The following is an 18,123-nucleotide window of genomic DNA, read 5'->3' as shown; positions in this document are numbered from 1 at the left end:
GTGATAGTAAGAAGGATACACAGTTGGTGCTACTGCCCTCTTGCTTCCTGGCTGTCAGGGTGGACACTGAGCCCATAGAATCCCAGAGTAGTTCTGATTCTGAGGAAGAGCAGTCACTCCTGGGAGAGGAGCGTGCTCCTCTTTCCCAAGGCCCGCAGCTGACGGAGATTCCTCCCACCAGCATTCCTAGATTAGAAAGCAGTCCAGGGAGTGATCAAGTGCGGGAAGCAGTCTTGGTGGACGCGCGACGCAGACGCAGAGAGCGGTGCCAGATGGAGGGTGCGGAAAGGAGGCGTAGTGCCCGGTTGGCGCTCAAACAACGGCTGCGCCCAGAGGATCCAAGGGAAAAGGGGAGGGACTCTCCCTAGTCTTTAAATTCAGGGGTCTGCCAGTAATTCCCTTTCAAATGGGGACCAACTGTTCCAACTTAGGGCATAGGTACTGTGCTGCTCAGATCTAGTTGCTACCTGTAGAGTTGTTAAGTTGTAAAAGAAGAATAAAGCTTTGAAAAGAATCCCTTTGTCTGTGTCTGGACTTGGCTACTGGATGAGACTGAGAGAGCCCTCCAAGGAGCCCTTGACACTGGCTCTCTTTAGTTAGTAGCAGTGATAAGGAAGAGGAGGAGGAGCAACAGGAACTGGTGACAATGTTGGTGAGAAGGTAGACTCACTGAGGCAGGGGCCCCATTGAGGGTGTCATGCCAAGGGCCTTCAAAAACATGGAACTGGCACTGGGCACCAGTGGAAGGCTGGTGTATCTAGTAGAGCTTCCTTTTTCCAACAGTGGCCGTTCAGATGCTTCTGCAAAACTGAGAAGCATGACATGGAAGCAAGAGGACTTCCCTGTTGTTTGACCTCAAACCATACTACATACTGCTGCTGAACTTGGAAGATCCATCTGGTTCATCATCATGCCCAATAGCCTTATCCTCCTTGAATGTGTCTAATCACATTTTAAAGCCATCTTAGGCAGTAGTCATCACCACATCTTGTGGCAATGAATTCTGTGTGTTATTAATGCATGTTGAAGTACTTCTTTCCTGAATCTACCACCAATCAATTTCACTAGATGACCCCAAGTTCTACTATTCTCAGAGAGTGGGAGAAATGTTTATCTCCCCTTTCTCTGCACTATTCATTATTTCATAACCCTGTTTCATAGCCAATTCCCAATGGAGTTGTGTGGAGTTTTTCCCCCCTCAATTAAAAATTCCCAAACACTTCAGTCTTTCTTTGGAGGGCAAATGCTCCAACTCCTTGATCACTTTGGCTTCTCTTTTCTCCACCTTTTACAGTTCTAGGATATCCTTTTTGACATGGGGCAACAAAAATGGAACATGCAAATGTGTGATGTGTGGCCATATCATGGGTTGATTCCAGATTTAGTCATCCTCAGGATAGACTCACTGAAATCAATGGGACTTAAGTTAGTTATGAGTGCCATAAATCCCATTGATTTCAGTAGTCTACCATGAAGATGGTTAAATATGGAACCAACCACATAGTTTAATACCACACCATAGCTTTAGGGCAGTATGCAATGATGTCATTCTGCTAATGCAGATTATGTTACATAAAGGACCTCTAGTGCAAAATCAGTAGTGTTAGCTTGTACAATGGGATTCCCCAGAAAAAACCCATTGCACAAGCTAATGCTATTGGCATTGCACCAGAGCTCCCTTATGCTAGTGCCATTTTGAATACTGCCCTTAGCATGGTACTAATCATTTTATTTTTCAATCTGTTTTCCTGCCACCTGGATTTCCCCCCACCTCTGCACACTGAATTGATGTTTTCCTGGAGATATCCCCAAGAACTCACCCCCCAAAAGCCCTGACCAGTTCAGGTTAATCTCTGTATATGTGAAATTGCATTGTTGTTGTTTGGGCCCAATGTATATCATTTTACACTCACACTGAATCTCATTGCCATTTTTGTTGCCCATTCACCTTGTTTGGAAAGATCCTTTTGGAACTCTTCACGGTCTGCTCGGGTTTTCATCATCATAAATAATTTTGTATCATCTGGAAACTTGGCTACCTCACCATTCACCCCTAAGCACAATATTTCAGGAAAATGTTTAGTGTTCTACTGAAATTATTCTTCATTCATAATAAATACAGCAGTGTTGTCAACACAGGTCAAATGCTTTTCAGAAATTGTAAATATATGGGAAAAAAAGGAAAATGTGAAAGGCACAGCATCTCTTTTGGTCTTCAAGCAAAACATACTTCATTTTCAATACACTTATATTATTATTGTGTCATTATATTTGCAGGGAAGACCTGAATTTTCTGAAGTGGTCTCCAAATTAGAAGAATGCCTATGCAATATAGAGGTAACAACATAACCTGTTGCACTCGGGAAATGTGAATGCATAGTTTTGAGCAACTGTGATGACTGGTTGATTGCTTACTGAGAAAATCAGTCATTTTTCAAGATGCACTACCAAGTTTTCTGAAGCTGATTTGCTCTGCTATAACGAATGCTATTTGATGCAAAGGAGATACAATAAATAAATATCATTAAAAACTGAAGAAACAAAAGCTAGCCCTTCATCAATAAAACCTAAGATCAGAAGTTCTTATTATTCTCCCTGATGGGAGAAAAATAATAATAGATTAGTTTAGATTAGATCAGATTAGATTAGATGATTTTAAACTAATTAGATTACCACTTTAGATTAGAAGGTGGTGTGAAAGAGACATAACTCCCCATGGTGTACACAACACACTAATTCCTTCTGTTCATCGGTCATCTCTGCTTGAAGAGAGAGCTTCGGCTATTGGGCAGTATAGAAATTAAATGAATGAATGAATAGATTTTGCAGGTTTTTGAAGCATTACAAAAATCTACATAACCTCTTTACCAGAAACAATAATGGGAATGAGTGTACACACCTCAAGCAACAATACTTCTTTCATATTCCCTACAGCAGCCTATAAAAAGAAAACAGAAGAGAAGCCTATCATCTCTTCAGTGGCTGCAAAGATTTGAACTGCAGTATTCCAAGTCCAAAGTCAATATTCACCACACTGTACAGCAGGAGGGAAGTGGAGGGGGAGATATTGCTCAAGGAGAGGGGTTATAAGTGAATGGTAAATCAAATGCTGTGTATGCAGAAGGGCCTAGATTCAGTCTTTGCCATCTCCAGTTGCAAAAGGATCTCAGGGAGCAGGGCGGGGAAAGCCACTGCCTCAGAACATGTAGAGCTGCTGCCAATCAGAACAGAGCAACCTTCCCCCACCTGATGCCCTCCAGGTGTTTTGAATTACAATTCTCAACATTCCTGACCATTGGCCATGCTGGCTGGGACTGATGGGAGCTGTAGTTCAAAACATCTAAAAGGCACAAGGTTAGGGAAGGCTGCGGCGTGCAGTACTGGCCTATATGACGTAAGGCAGAGCTAGGAAACTTTGGGAGATCCAGGGTCACTTTTTACTCTCCGGATGCTCCTTGCAAGCAAGCTGCACTCCTGCCATGACCACTGGCGCCCTGCAGAATTCAATGGTAGCAGCAAAAAAACGCCAATTTGCCACTGAGTTGTTTTCAAGCTAAATTTGGTTTCAAGCTAAACTTGACCATTGTAGCATTCTGTAGCAGTTTGATGCTGAAAATCGGCAGCAAATTGGCTATTTTTTTGCTGCGGCAACAAATTTCAGCAGCACGACAGGAAGCTGCCGGGCCACACTGGGGGTGGCGGGACAGGGGTGCATGCAGCCCACACATTGCTCACCTCTGAACTTAGGGGTCTAACTCAGGACCATATTAGATGATGATATGCAACATGTAATCCATTCAAAGCTGTTATTTCTTGAGGAAGGGAAGCTGTTATTGGTGCCAATGGCGGTGAATATGTTCCCTTCTCCCACAGCTGCTATTTAATCCCAGTAAAATAACAGATACATGGAATGTAATCAGGTGTTTCACATATTGTCTAATTTTAGGCCTTATTATTAAGCAGCTTGATATCATCAAATATTATGGCTCCCATTTTTGGAATGATGTACGTATATTACAGACAACAATGCTTCTATCACATTATTATTTATTCATTATTTAATAGATTTCTAGCCTGCTTTTCAAGGTAAAACACTCACACTCACTTTAAAATATAGAATAAATCAATCCCCAAAATAAACTCATTCAATAAATAAGTCATTAAGGTAACACATAAGATGGCAGAAGCAGCAGATAAAACCTTAGTTAAAAGCATGCTACAATCAAATTCAGACTGGAATAGATAATTCTATAAATCCCCTGAAAGACTAGCAAAGAAGGCTCCATATGCAGTTCCTGGGTGTATAAATATGTATGGAGTTTAGAACTCAAACCAACAGTAGTAGGGAGGTGGAGTTTGAAGGAGGAACAGGAAGGGGGGGGGAGAGTGCCAGAATGTTAGAGAAGCAAGGAGAGAGCTGAAGGTGCTGTCACTGTTTTGTAAGAAACCATCTTAATGAAGCACACTATTCATATGAAGCTGGGAATGGGTCCTTTAATTACCTAAACAGTGGCTGAATCTACACATAGCAGTTATACCATCATGTGTACCAAAAGTTATGATAACAGTATGATAATGGTATAACAGCTATGTGTAGATTCAGCCAGTGTCACAGGAAACACCAGAGAAGGGCATTCCAAAGATGTAGGGCCACCACAAAAAAGGCTCTGTCCCTGATACTCACCAATCTTACAAATCTCACTGGTGGACAAGAGAGCAGGGTATCAAATGCTGATCTTGAAGCTTGGGCGGGTTCACACGGATGCAGGCTACCCTTTAGGAAACCTAGTCCCAAACTCTTTAGGGCTTTAAAGGCTAAATCCAACAACTTAAATTGGGGCCAGAAATGAATTCACCGCCAATGTAACTGGCACAGAATAGGTGTAATACGATCCAAATGCCTAGCTCTTACATGGGTTCTAGCCACTGCATTCTGTACCAATTGTAGTTTCTGGCCAATCTTCAAGGACAGACCCATATAAAGCGCATTACAGTAATCTAGCCCAGATGTAACCACAGCAAATGTTTCTGAGACAAATTAAGTTTTCTCTATTACCTTCAACTCTCTGAAGAAAACTATTGTCCATTTTCCTCCCATGTTGGCATAAAGAGAAACAATGCAGAACATTGGTTCCTGAACCACTGTATTTGTCTTTCAATGTCCCTAAGCTGAGCTCTTCCATGTAGAAACCAGAGCAGCCCGCTCTAGCATTTAACCACAAAAAAGGCCAAACTACCACCCTCACAGTCCTTACTTCTGGTTTGCTTTCCTTTTAACCTTTATAATCTGAAATGATGGAAAGGGCACATGCTTGCATTCAGGTTATAATGTTATTGGCAATTAGGACATGCCAGAAAAGTTTTGCAAAAACTGATCCGCCAGATCATAGCAAAGGTCCTTGCTAAATGAGCTTAATTAACATAATGTGATTAAAATAAGTTAATTAGCACAAGCAAGATAGGCTTCATCCACTTACAAGGGTTTACAAACAGTTTCGGGCTAGCATTTTAGTTTTAAAATATACTGCATACAGCGACCTTCCCCAACCTAGTGCCCTCCAGATGTTTGGGGCCACAACTCCAAGCATTTCTGACCATTGGCCATGCTGGCTGTAGTGGATGGGAGTTGAAGTCCAAAACATCTGGAGGACACTAGGTTGGAGAAGGCTTTATCCTAGTGTCTTTTCTTTCAGCATATCACTTAGGATTACTGTGTGAATGGATCCAATTATCAGAATTCCTAAAGTAGAATTATTAGCTTTACCTTTGACACATCAGTCCCTGTAGCACCTCTTCCCACACTGCTTGGGGTAACATGAGCCACAGGCCATGTGGGAGGAGTCCATACAATGGCTACAGCTCATCCCATATGGTCTGGGGATTCTCACTGTACTTTGATGGTACAGAAGGATGGCTCCACAATAGGCCTCATGCCACTGAATCACATAAAAAGCAGACCTAAAAGGAGAACTTCTGCAGTAGAAGCATCCTTGAAGCCCTGCCCAGAGCTCCCTAATTCCAGTTGCGTGGGACCTGGACCATGGTTACAGAAAAAGCACACTGCACGTGGATCAAAGGCACTTCATGGCCATTTCCAAGGGCTCTACCCCAAGATTCAAAATCAAGTTCTAGGGTTGAGCCCCGGCAAGCCCTAGCTTGCTTCAAACCCACTCTGGCTTTGTCTTGGAGAAAGGTACATTTCACAAGGGTGAAAGGAGAAAAGACTGGATCAGTGTCTAAAACAATCCGCTGAGTCAGTCAACTTAACATCAGCCTATGGCTAATAAATACCTGGCTCTTGGGCTTTTGGCCAAGAGAAGATGGCTGATAAAATAGGGGATAAAATAGGGTTGATTTTAGCAGCCATTTCCTGGAATTACACTTCTACTCTGTGTGTGTGTTGGACAAATGCCCCCTCCCTTCAAAGTATATCACCACTCTTGAGCCAAAGGGTCAGAGCAGTGACTCCTATCATTGATTTCATTTTTCAAGCTCCAGCAGGTTACTTTATGTGTAGGAGGAAGTGCTTTTAAGAAGGCTCTGTGTGTGTTTGTGTGTTTTTTGTTTGGGGGGCAAAGTGAAGCAGTATATCATGAGTAACTGTGCTGTCTCATGGGAGAGCTAGCTAGCTCCTGTGATACATCGGCAGCAGTCCATACCAGATTAAATCTGGGGCGTGAGCTTGTGTAAGTTGCAGAAAGGAGAGCAATATTTAGCCAGCAAAAACACATCCTATATCCATCAGCAAAGCAGCCCGAGGGTAACGTTTAAAGGAGCAAATGGGACTTTATCTTCAGAATCTTAGTCAGTCATGTGAAATAAGGCACAACAAAGATAGGCCCTTCACCTCCCCTTTCAGAAAATTGACTGTTTCTTTTTGATATTGGCTTCTGAAAAACTTAACACCACCAAACACAGCTTCATGGCCCTGCAGTTGTACTTCACTGCTCCTCTGTGTTGTTGCCTATAAATCCAAAGATTTTTTCCCCCTAAGGCAACAACAAAATGATCCATTGTTGTCATCCTACAGACCGTATTTCATAATGTAGGTTAAGATTTCTTTATTTTTTACCCAGTGATTATCCTGCTTGCAAACAAATGCTGTAAAGAATTCAGTAAAACATTTTTTTTAAATATGGATCATTCATAAATTAGCATGAGAATACATTTGAGGCCTACATTATTTTTTTCATTTGGTAAAGGTGATTACTAACCATGCCAGTTTTGTATGGCAATTGGCAACCACATCCTTTGGATGGTGAAATCCAAAAGTTACCACAAAATATGGCTACTCAGGCCTTGTTCAGACACATATTTTCTACCTAGTATAAGAGGAGAACAAGCACTGGGTTGAACAAACTCTCACTTTGCCCTCTCTAGCGATCACTAGGTAGAAAGTAAGTGTTTGCTCCTATGATCTCCCTGAACCCTATATCCTGTGTTCCTCTTTCAGCCTTGGCATGGATCGTTTCAGAGATCCCATGTACAAATGAACATGATATTGCACCAGGTCATACATTACTTTCTACTTGGGAGAGCTTGATGAGGAGAGGATGGAAGGATGCACATGAGGCTAATGGTCATGCTCTCTAACATTAGGTAGAATTTATTTTTGTAGGAATAGGTCTTTATCTAGAACAGGGGTGGCACAACCTTTTTGGCCCTGAGAGCAGAATGTAATGCAGACTCAAGGGTCAGAGCCATGCACACACATGCACACACACTCATGCACACATATCCCAGTAAGGCATGAATAAGGCACAAAGATAGGCCCAACAGGATCAAATCCCAGTGATCCTGTTGCAGATCACTCTTTCCTCACTAGTAGCAGTGGCAGGAAAAGAGTGATCTGTATGAGGCTCCTTGGGGGGAATGGTGGAATCAGGAAATCGGTGGCAGGGAGGAGAATTTGGTGCTGGCAGGAGGGTCAAGGCACCTGTTGGGGGTCACATGTCCCAGGCCATGGGTTGTGCACCCCAAGAAAGAATATCACACTTTTAATAGGAAAACATGTAAAGAAATTCCCTTTTAAAAGATCTAAACATTTGCCCTGTGGACAGAATGGTAAATAATATAAGTTCTCAACAATTACAGATTTTTTCCAATGATCATCACATGCCACTGATGTGGTAACTTGCAAAGAGGTAACACCAAATTCCGCATTGCCTGCAACGGACACTTTGCACGACATGTACTATGCAGCTGTCCTGGTTTCCAGCTATTTGGAAACTTGTGCTTGCTGTTTGCAGGCAATTTTGGGTTGCACAACAGGCACAAGCAGATAAAGTAACAGCATCACACTAATATTTAAAGTGGCTCTATTAAGGTCAATGACAAGGAAGTTGTCCCTCCCCCACCCTTTTTTTTTTCCTAGCAAGCAGCAGGAAGAGGCTGGATGAAAGGCCTTTCCTTGGCCTGTACTCAGAACTTGTAAGTGAGAGTGACTCCTTAGCCCTCTGAAAAAGAAATGTAACAGAATGCTAAGCACAGGTTACAATGATGATCATCTCCTTGGCAACCAGTTCTGTATAAAAAGAAGTCTAGCCTAACAATAGCAGTAGAAATGGCTGAGGGTTGCAGCAAAGGTACTTGTGATGTGCCCTAAATGCTGAGTGCTGCTGTCAGCCTTTCTGGCAAGACTGTGTTGGTTGTCATGAGTAGATATTGACAAGGTCCCCTTTGTTCGACCCAGCTGATGTCACCAGCCTCCAGCAACAGCAGTGGTTCTCTTTCTCCTTCCTCCTCTTCGGATTGCCTGGTTGCCCGAGGATGCCCCGGCCGTAGCCATGTCGCTGCTTTGCGTAGCCGCTTTGAGTTGGAATACGCTTTGAATGCAAGAGCTTATGCTGTCTGGTCGCAAAGGTAAGAACACACATTGTAAGAAGGGAGGGATTCCTTTCTTGACCTGTGGAGGTTCTAAGAGCTGCCTGGGACTTGTTTGTGATCGTCTGGACAGCTTCTAGCATTTAGCAGAAGACCATGGAAAGGAAACCATTGAGGAAGAAAACCACCCTCTTAATTTCTTTGAGGAAACACAATGTAACAATTTGGTGCCACACAGGAGACACACGCTGCAACAGCCCCAGAAAAACCTATCCTAGAAGGTATGGAGTGAAGTAAAAGAAACAGTGAAAATATTCTGTGTAAGATCTGTTGCACACTTGTGACAGAGTAAACTCCATAATGGGGGGTGAGGAGGGAATTGCTGGATTTTTGGTGTCCCACTCCCAGAGCCATTTTACATCAGAGTCCAGACACTCCAGAATTTGGCCCAATCTGATTTGGATTCATCATTTCCTCAATCCCTGACGTGGTGCCACCTTGTAGCTTCCTGCCCGCTCCCTTTGCAACTTACCAGAGGTGAGTGGTGCATCAAAGGATATTGCAGCAGGGACTGAGGCTATGACTGTTGCAGTGAAGCTCTGGGGATGCTGTGGCACATGCTTGTGCAGCATTCAGGTTACTGGGGACCATAGGAAATGTAGTTTCTGTTTTTCACAGCATCAATAGATGTCTCACTTCCAGTGAAAGTCCAGGAGAGTGAACTCCAGTAAATGCTATGGCCACAACTGATTCCTCTAAACAAGGGGATGTAGATCCTCAGGCTTGGGGATCAAATCCAGCTCTCCTGGGGTTCCCCAGATGGCCATGCCCCTTCCTCTGCCCCCACCCCCTCTCCCCCCAACCCACCAATCATTTGGTGTTTCCCTGGCTTTTGTGCATTTTTCCCCCATTCTAAAAGGTTGAAATGCCTCTCCTAAGGCTTAGATATGGGCAGTCAAAGCTTTACCCTAAAATAGACTGGCACTTTGGGCTCTTCCCCTTTTGCTAAGCCCCACCCACCACTGGAATGCAACCTCCAAGGATCTAGGGTCTCTGGTGTTGATATCATTGGCATATATACCAGTGCCAAAGTGACTGGTGGGGACCTCAGACTTTAACCCAGAAAGGCAATCCTATAATTAAAACATCTTGGTGATAACCACACCATCACCCTTTTGCACAAGATAAAAACTGTTTATGCCGCCTTAGCACTACAAAACCCACAACGTAGTGTGATCGTGAGTAAAATATGGATGCATGAAAGCATCAGAGCTTTTACTATTTTATTTGTATCAGGTCCAATGCATTACAAAACTTGCAACTAAGAATCTAGTGCCTGAATTTGCTTTTTCCTCCTCCCTCCTAATCCTCTTTCCTTTTGTGTCATGTCTTTTAGATTATAAGCCTATGGGCAGGGACTGTCTTATTTTGTATCCTTATCATACCTTGGAACCCTTTTTGGCTAAAGGGTGGGATAAAAATGCTAACAATGAATAAATAATATCCCATGCTTGGTTGAACACAATCTACACTGCACATGCTTAGACATCTGTATTCTAAAATATCCTTCTAGCACTCATCTGCTGAAAAGAAAGATCAACAACTAAAGTGAGGGGGAAACAACCGGGTTTGGAAAGTGTTAGAAGGATTTCATATTAGTTCCTCTTTTGTGTTGCAGCATATAATAGATTTACATGGAAAGAATGAGCAAGTGACACATTTAGGTTACACTATAGATACCCAAGAGGGTGAGAAAAGTAGTTATCACAGCAGTCTCCCTGCTACTGTAATTTAACGTTCATCTCAGTGGCCACCCAAGCTCATTAGCTTGCTGAAATGGGTTCCTTATAACCCAAAGGGTTACAGAACAGTTTCCCCCCTCAAATTCTGTGCAATACAAATTAACTAACTGCAGTCCTATAAATAGAACACTGAAAGAGTTACCCAGAGGCAAAATGTAAAGTAAAATGAAGATGGTTTCTGCAGATTCAGTATTTTTTTTTCAATTAAACGACACACTGAGATGATTAATGACCTAGCTTTCTAATGACAAAAGTTTCTTGAGGCTTTAATTTAAAACACACACACACATACATACAAATTGAGAGGAGTGACTCTGTGCTATGTGCTCACATCTATTGCAGTACATTGTTACATGTTTCACATCTTCCAGCTCATCTTAGCTGCCCAAAGTGGCAGGATGCACACAATGGAAAAGAACGTTGGCCTAGCTAATTTGGCTTTGCACTGTTCTCACCCACACACAAAGTTAAAGAGGCATGAAATTACCTGCTCAGTTCTTGCCCTGTGCATTTTACTCCCTTTTTGTGTGTGTGAATAATGCCGTAGTGGTCCAGTGGATACTGTCTGAATTTGGGATGAAAGCTTGGGTCAGAATCTAAATCAGACTTCCTCAGTCTGGTGCCCTCTGAATGTGTTGGACTATGACTGTCCAAGACATTTGCAGGGCACCAGGTTGGGGAAGGCTGATCTAGAAAATATATTTTGATGTGTGCAAGAGCTTTGGCACATGCACCCAAGTTTCTCACTCTTCCCCTAACCAAACAACTCTTCACACTGTATCAGAGGCTGTTTTTGAAGCTCCCCCAACTTTGAAAATGTGGCACTTTGTGGAGGCTGAGGGGGCTCAGTCTTGGTAGCCCTGGGCCAAAACACAGGGCTCTGTTTAGATGTATTTTAGACCCAGGACATGTGCCAGTATAATTGTTTTCAATAGGCTGCTGCTCTTTATTTCTTTTATTGTTGTGTTTTTGTGTTTATATGCATTAGTTTTTCTTTTTGAACTAAGATTTTGTTTTTAATCTGGATTTTTTTATTAGCTGTCTTGAGGGCCATAAATTAAATTAAATTAAATAAATAAATAAATAAATAAATAATGGTCTGAAGGCACATGATGTAGCCATTTTGCTGAAGCTAAGCATATCTTGGTCTGATCATTCAGTGCCTAGATTAGAGATTACACGGAAAGAATACTATGCACTCCATCTTGAATTCCATCATGAAAGGAAGATGGGCTTTAAATGACATATCTATATATTATTTTACAGCTGGGGAGAGGGGGATGTAAGGAAGAAAAATATGTTGGTAGTGATCCAGAAACATTCCTGTAATGGGAAAACCTTTTTAATTACCGGTTTGCTACATTAGCTTTATAGAAATTAAAACTAATCCCAAAATTTCTGTAAAAGCAAGTTGACAAATCACAGCCCAGGAAACTGAAAGAATGTCCTAGGGGATTTTGTCTTTGTCGTCATCATCGTCATCGTCATCGTCATCGTCATCATCATTATTATTATTCCTCTAGAGAGAACTCAGTGCCGTGTGCATGACTTCTCCCACCATTCTATCCTCAAAAATAACCCTGTGAAGTAGATTATGCTGAGAGATAATGATGGGTCCAAGATCACCATGTAAGCTTCAAGGCTAAGTGGGAATTCAAACCTAAGAGCAAACTATATGTTACACTAATTGTACAGTTTGTAGCTGAAGGTAAGCTTTTTATTTACTCTACTGTAAGGGCACACATCCCTGATTCAGATCAGGCTCACCATGCACTGAGAGGGGAGTATTAAACCTTCCCCCCACCATCATTTTTCTGACCACCACCACCACCATTGGGGATTAAAAAGCAAGGTGGGGGAAGCTGCCAGTGATGCTAATAGAGACTTTAAAGGGGGGGGGGGCTCCAGTGATGCCAATAGAGACTTTAAAGGGGGGTAAGTCTCCATTGCCACCAATGGAAAAATGGTGAGGAGGAAGGGTTAATGCTCCCCTCCTGGTGTGTGGTGGTCCCAGTCACATAAGGTACCAGATACTGGAGGACTCTTGGGCAGGACATCTTCAATGGGACCCTCTGTCAGTGAGTCTAGCTTCTCACCACCATTGTCACCACCTGCTGTTGCCTCTCATCCTCTTTCTCATCATTGCTACCACTTGCTTGCTTCAAAGGCAGAAAACCAGAGAGCAGATAGGCAGTGGCATCCTCCTCCTCCTTCTCACCACACCCATTGTCTGGGCAAGACCAACAGGCAGGTGAGCCTCTTGCAAGTTGCGATGGTGAACAGGAGGAGCTCTTGTCAGTGGACCCCTGCTGGAGTGTAGGCCCTCAGCAAGCGCCCAAAGATGCCACCCTGATGCCAGCTCTGTTCATGTGCTTACACCAGAGTAAATAAAAAGCTAACCTTCAGCTACCTGCTATGCGATTAGTGTAACATGTCCTAATCTGCAAGGGGACTCATTTGGAGACTTTCCATTGCTTCATCTCATTTAGCCCTGAAAAAGAACTGGGGTAATCAAACAACAACAACAACCTAAAATGGATTTGGTTACTACATTTCCATGTTAAAACTGCCCTTCCTCAAAGAAGCTCAGAGCAGTGTACATGGAATTATCCTGCTCAATAACCCTGTGAGGTAGGCAAGGCTGAAAGAGAGCAGCTGGACCAGACTCAGCAGGTGAACTTCATGGCTCAGTGGGGATTTAAACCTAGGCTTCTCCAGTCCACACTATCCACTTCACTGTGTTGGCTCTCGTGCATCTTTTAAATGGCAGGAATATCTCCCACTTCTTCTGTTGGGTTTTGCCTCAGTTTTCTGATACATTTTCTCTACCTCCACTCCAGGTGGCTAATGGTGCTTAACTTCCCCTGGAGTCCAGACATTGCCATTCCATACATCAGCATGTAGCAGCTCTACAAGAAGACTGAGCCTACAGGTCCCTTGAGCAACAAACACGTCATCTTTTTATTACAGGCGGAAGAACATTGCAATAATATTTACATCTAGACTGGAAAGATGCTCCACCTTTATGTAGGCTGTCTGTGTTCTGCCAGCAGTAGCCCATCATAGTTTGCAGCCATGCTAAATGTATAACATTCTGTCACTTGGATAACTGATTGAGTTGCCCTTTGGGTTTCACGATTTTATGTGTGAGCAGAGGTAGATTAATGAGCTCTACCACAGAAAAATATTTGAAAAGTAAGTGAAGCTGATGACACGTTACTTTACAGTTTAGTAGAATTCAACAAATCTAATTCTATTATCCTGTCAAGTTCTGCAAAAAAAGACCTTGAAAGCATTTTTTAAAGAGAATCCTCAATCGAACCCAGGAGCTATGAATGTGTCTACAGAGTTCAGCTGTGTTGGCTGGTGATAGACCTTTATTTTCACTGCATCTTATGAAGTAAATAATATCCCCAATGACTAACTACATTTCTATAAAGTTCTGTTTTAGTAATGCATCTTCTTTCTCCTCTTTGAAAAGGGTGTCAGTGTCCTGGAACCATGGCTAATGATTTAAAAAAATTCAAAAGGCTTTTCGAGGTTTATGCAAGCAAATTCATTCAAGGCAGACCAAACTGTGGGGCAGGGGGAGCCCTTGTAGTCTTAAGCACAGAACTCAACTGAGGTTTTTCTGGAACATTTAAAAACCATCAGGCTTTTAAAAAAAAAATCCTGCCTGTTGATTATCCGCTCCAGTTTAATAAATGTAGCCTTGCTTTCATGCCTTGAAGAGTTCAAACACAGGCCAGTAAATACTGTTTGTGTGGAATTCTGTGGAATATATCTAACACTGAATTCGAGTACTTGAATAGGGGGAAGAGGAAGATAACTTTAAATACTGCCAAACTTAGTTTATAAGGGGTGTGTATGTGTGTGTGTGTATACACACACACACACACATACAGAGACAGAGGGGGGAAACACTCACACGCACACGCACGCACAATTGATACCAAGCCCTTCTTTTTCATGGAACGGCTTTACATTAGGTGAAATGTCACATTACTTGAAAGTACAATTTAAATATTGTTGAGCATCAGAATAATCTGTCATAGAGAGTTTTTCTACACAAGGCATTTATTGTGCACTCATCGTTGCCTACTCATGGTTGTTTATGGGTTCTTTAGACATCATGATCCTCCAGTTTCATTTCTGTTTGTAAACAGCGCTTTTGGTGAGTTTTTTAGAGCAGGGAAAATGGGGTATTATTTCTGACAGCAGAAAGAAAATGCTATTTCTACTTGTGTATTTTCACTATTCTTCTATACCACATTGCCACCTAGAGGTTAGGTAGCAGAAAAGCAGGAAAGGAAACACCCCTTGTGTAGTGCTTAGATCTCAATTCTGCGATGGAACAGAAAGTAGTTGCAGCAGGTTAATAGCTTCATGTAGAGAAGCCCAGACACTTTCAGTGCACTCAGGCTTACTGCATATTCAGGCTTACTGCATATTCAGGCTTACTGCATATTCAGGCTTACTCAGAGAAGTTGTGTCTGAACTAGGGATGTCAGAGACATCTGCAACGGAACCAAATGGGTTCAGATTTTCATGAATCCGACTTGTGGATTCGTCAGCAGACCTTTTCCCCTGTCAGGTGGATTCTGCAGGCCTGAAGACCATTTTTCTAACTTTCCCAAATTTGGCGCAAATTTTGTCATAGAAAAATAGGGGGGAACCCACCCCAGCCAAAAATGCGCATTTCCCCCATAGGCTAAAGTGTGAACGTGAGCATGGGGGAGATTTGCACATTTTTGCATGCACAATTTTGCGCAAATGTGCATTTGCACAAATTTGGAAACAAAACAAATCCGATTCTGTCGATGGGTGGATGACGGAATGAAAGGTACCTGACAATCCACGAAACACAGACAGAATGGATTTTAGACAATCCATATATCCCTAGTCTGAACTCATCTATATTGCTACAGAATCATAAACTCATATCGTTGGAGCGGTCCTTGTAAGTCATGTAGTCCAACCCATAGCTTGATGCAAGAGAACCAGAGTTAGAGCATCCCCAAAAGATGGCTGTTCAGCCTCTACTTGAAGACTTCCAGCAAGAAACAGCCCATCAACCCTCTAGGTCATTGGTTCCATTGTCTACCTGCTCTTACCATCAAGACGTCTTTCCTAAAGTGCAGTGCCTAGAATTGGACACAGTACTCCAGTTGAGGGGTGCTTCCAGGTGAGCCTTTTAACATGCCATCATCCTGCCTCATTCCCAGAATTTTATGGTGGGGTCCAGGCACTCATAACCCTCCTGTGTTTTCCTACTGCTTCGTTGGTCTTTTTTTTTTTACTACAGAAAATTCATTATGGAAAAAATGATACTCATGCAATAATACCACTGGCTTGCTGTTTCGAGTCTAGGAGCTCTGTCCACTGGCTCAGTGATAATGAGATTAAGCTGGGAATGATCACTGCATCATTGACACTTCTGTCTCCGAGACGGAGCCCAGCAGATGTTCTGAGTAAGCTGCAGTTTGGGAAAGCAGCATCTCTTTTTACGCAGCACCACCCTAATCCCCTGCAGCCCCAAATACACAGCAGCCTGCAGCTTTACAAGGACGGGAGACAGGGAGGATGTTTCTTAGCACATGCTTTTCTTCTAGTTCTGCTTTTACTGGTGAGCCTTAGAAATACTGCACCAAGGTCTTTAATGAACTACGAGAGGCTGGCGTAACCCCTGAAAGGCAGTGGGCTCCAGGGGACCAAAGAAGCTAGTTTAACAGCAGGGAGACTACGACTAGCAGGCAACAGGCAGCTCAGCTTTAGGGGCCGCTGCCTGCACTTCCGACAAGTCAGGCTCCAAATGAGGCAGCTGTTCCAAGCAGGTATAAATAAAAGATGTGCTGTTCCTATGGGAACCTTTGGCATATTGGATTGCCTATTCCCCTGCTCGAGTTTCCTTTCCGTTCAGTTTCTCCATGAAAATCCAACACTTCAGGGTGTGCTTTTAAAACATAGAATGGGGAGCTGTTTATTTCTAACTGTCCCTGATGATTTTCTGTCCACCAAAGTACCCATCGATTAGGTGACCTGGAGATACCCCATACTCCTTCCCTACCCCATTGCCACTGCTCACTCTGTGGATCCTCTCTGCCTGTACTGTGGGCAATCTCCAGGGAACCCCTCCCACAATTCCTGACTCTGAGGAAGGACCCCTCAGAGCCAAGCATTTCAGCCTGGCCAGTTCTCTGAAGAGCTGCACCAGCCACTTTTCTGAGCGACGTGGCTCTTCAGAGAGCTCACCCACCCACCACTTACTCTGAGAAGTTCTGCAGTGTGGGCAGTGGTGGCAATGGGTTAAGGAGAGGGTGGGAGACTTGGTGGCAGCAAAGGGGTGGCTGGGCGGCATGTGGCAGCAGGTCCTCTTGGAGCATGGGGGGGGGAGCATGCAATTTGCCATTCCTGCCAGTCTGTCACCTGAGGTGAGGAATTCACCCCATCTCATGAGAGGGCCGGCCCTGAAGGTGTATCATCCATGTGTATTCATCCCACACCAAAATAGGAAAACAAAAATGGGGAGCACCACAGGGAATCTGGAGAGCTTGCTACCTTGTTCTTACCTTTCAGATAGGAAAAGGGTATAAGGATCTACATATGCCATATACCAAGTCAGACAATTTGCCCATACAGCCCAGCATTGTCTACTCAGACTGGCAGCAGCTGTCCAGGATTTCTGGCAAAGGCCTTTCATATCACCTGCTGCCTAGGCCTTTTTAACTGGAGATGCTGGAGATTGAACCTGGTACCTTCTGCCTGCAAAGCAGGTGCTCTACCACCAAGCTACAGTCCTTTACCATCAGGGAGCATCAACTTCTGTGTTCTTGGGGCTACTATATTTCCCAACCACTGGCTGGGGAACCAAAACAATTGGACCCCATCAGACTCTCTATTAAAGTGGGCTTCACCTAGCAGTAAGTAGTTCATCATAGGACTGGGGCAACTGAACTAATTTGCAATGAGGTCCTTGATTGTAGGGGGTGGGGTCTGGGGAATAAATGTGTTTCCTAAAGATCCACATAGGAGGCAGATTAATAAGGGTACTGGACTTCCATGTGATAAACTTTATATGAAATAACCATTGCTTCTTTCCTGACCAGTGAAAGTCTGAGCAAAACCATTTCCCACACCTTCTTTACAATTTGGTGGGATGAGAGTAAGGTGATTCAGGACCCAGATTTGACCCTTGTACTACTAGCTGGCTACCACTAAGCTACATCTCTCTTCTACATAGGTTTGGCAAATGTCAAAATTTTATCTAAATATTTGTGCTTGGGCCAGTTGTTTAGTCATTAAAGACAATGGGCTAGTGGACAAGCCTATTTTTGTACAAAATTAAAATCAACACATGAGTTAGAAATTACTAGAATTTTCTAGTCTGTCTACATATGGAATGCTGTAGATGTTTGATGATTTGCAGAAGATTTGGGTGGATGCTAGTGAAATAATAGAAGAAAGGGTTAAGGTAAAACTTTTAGGTCAGTGCTTCGAA

General features: G+C 43.1%; 1 protein-coding gene across 2 annotated transcripts in view; it reads left to right on the top strand.

The window, feature by feature from the left end:
* The window catches only part of TNNI3K (TNNI3 interacting kinase), a 268,089-nt gene that overhangs the window by 241,778 nt on the left and 8,188 nt on the right, over positions 1 to 18,123 (top strand). For both annotated transcript variants that reach the window (XM_084852224.1, XM_084852223.1), the window contains 2 exons: positions 2,278 to 2,337; positions 8,693 to 8,862. In XM_084852224.1, coding sequence (XP_084708350.1) covers positions 2,278 to 2,337; positions 8,693 to 8,862 — 230 coding nt within the window. The remainder of the gene's footprint in view (positions 1 to 2,277; positions 2,338 to 8,692; positions 8,863 to 18,123) is intronic.

This window comes from Heloderma suspectum, chromosome 4 (genome assembly GCF_057233095.1).
Source record: "Heloderma suspectum isolate Gila_16-S chromosome 4, 16-S_ref, whole genome shotgun sequence".
Classification (NCBI taxonomy): Eukaryota; Metazoa; Chordata; class Lepidosauria; order Squamata; family Helodermatidae; genus Heloderma; species Heloderma suspectum.
This window is presented reverse-complemented; position numbering and strand designations above follow the sequence as displayed.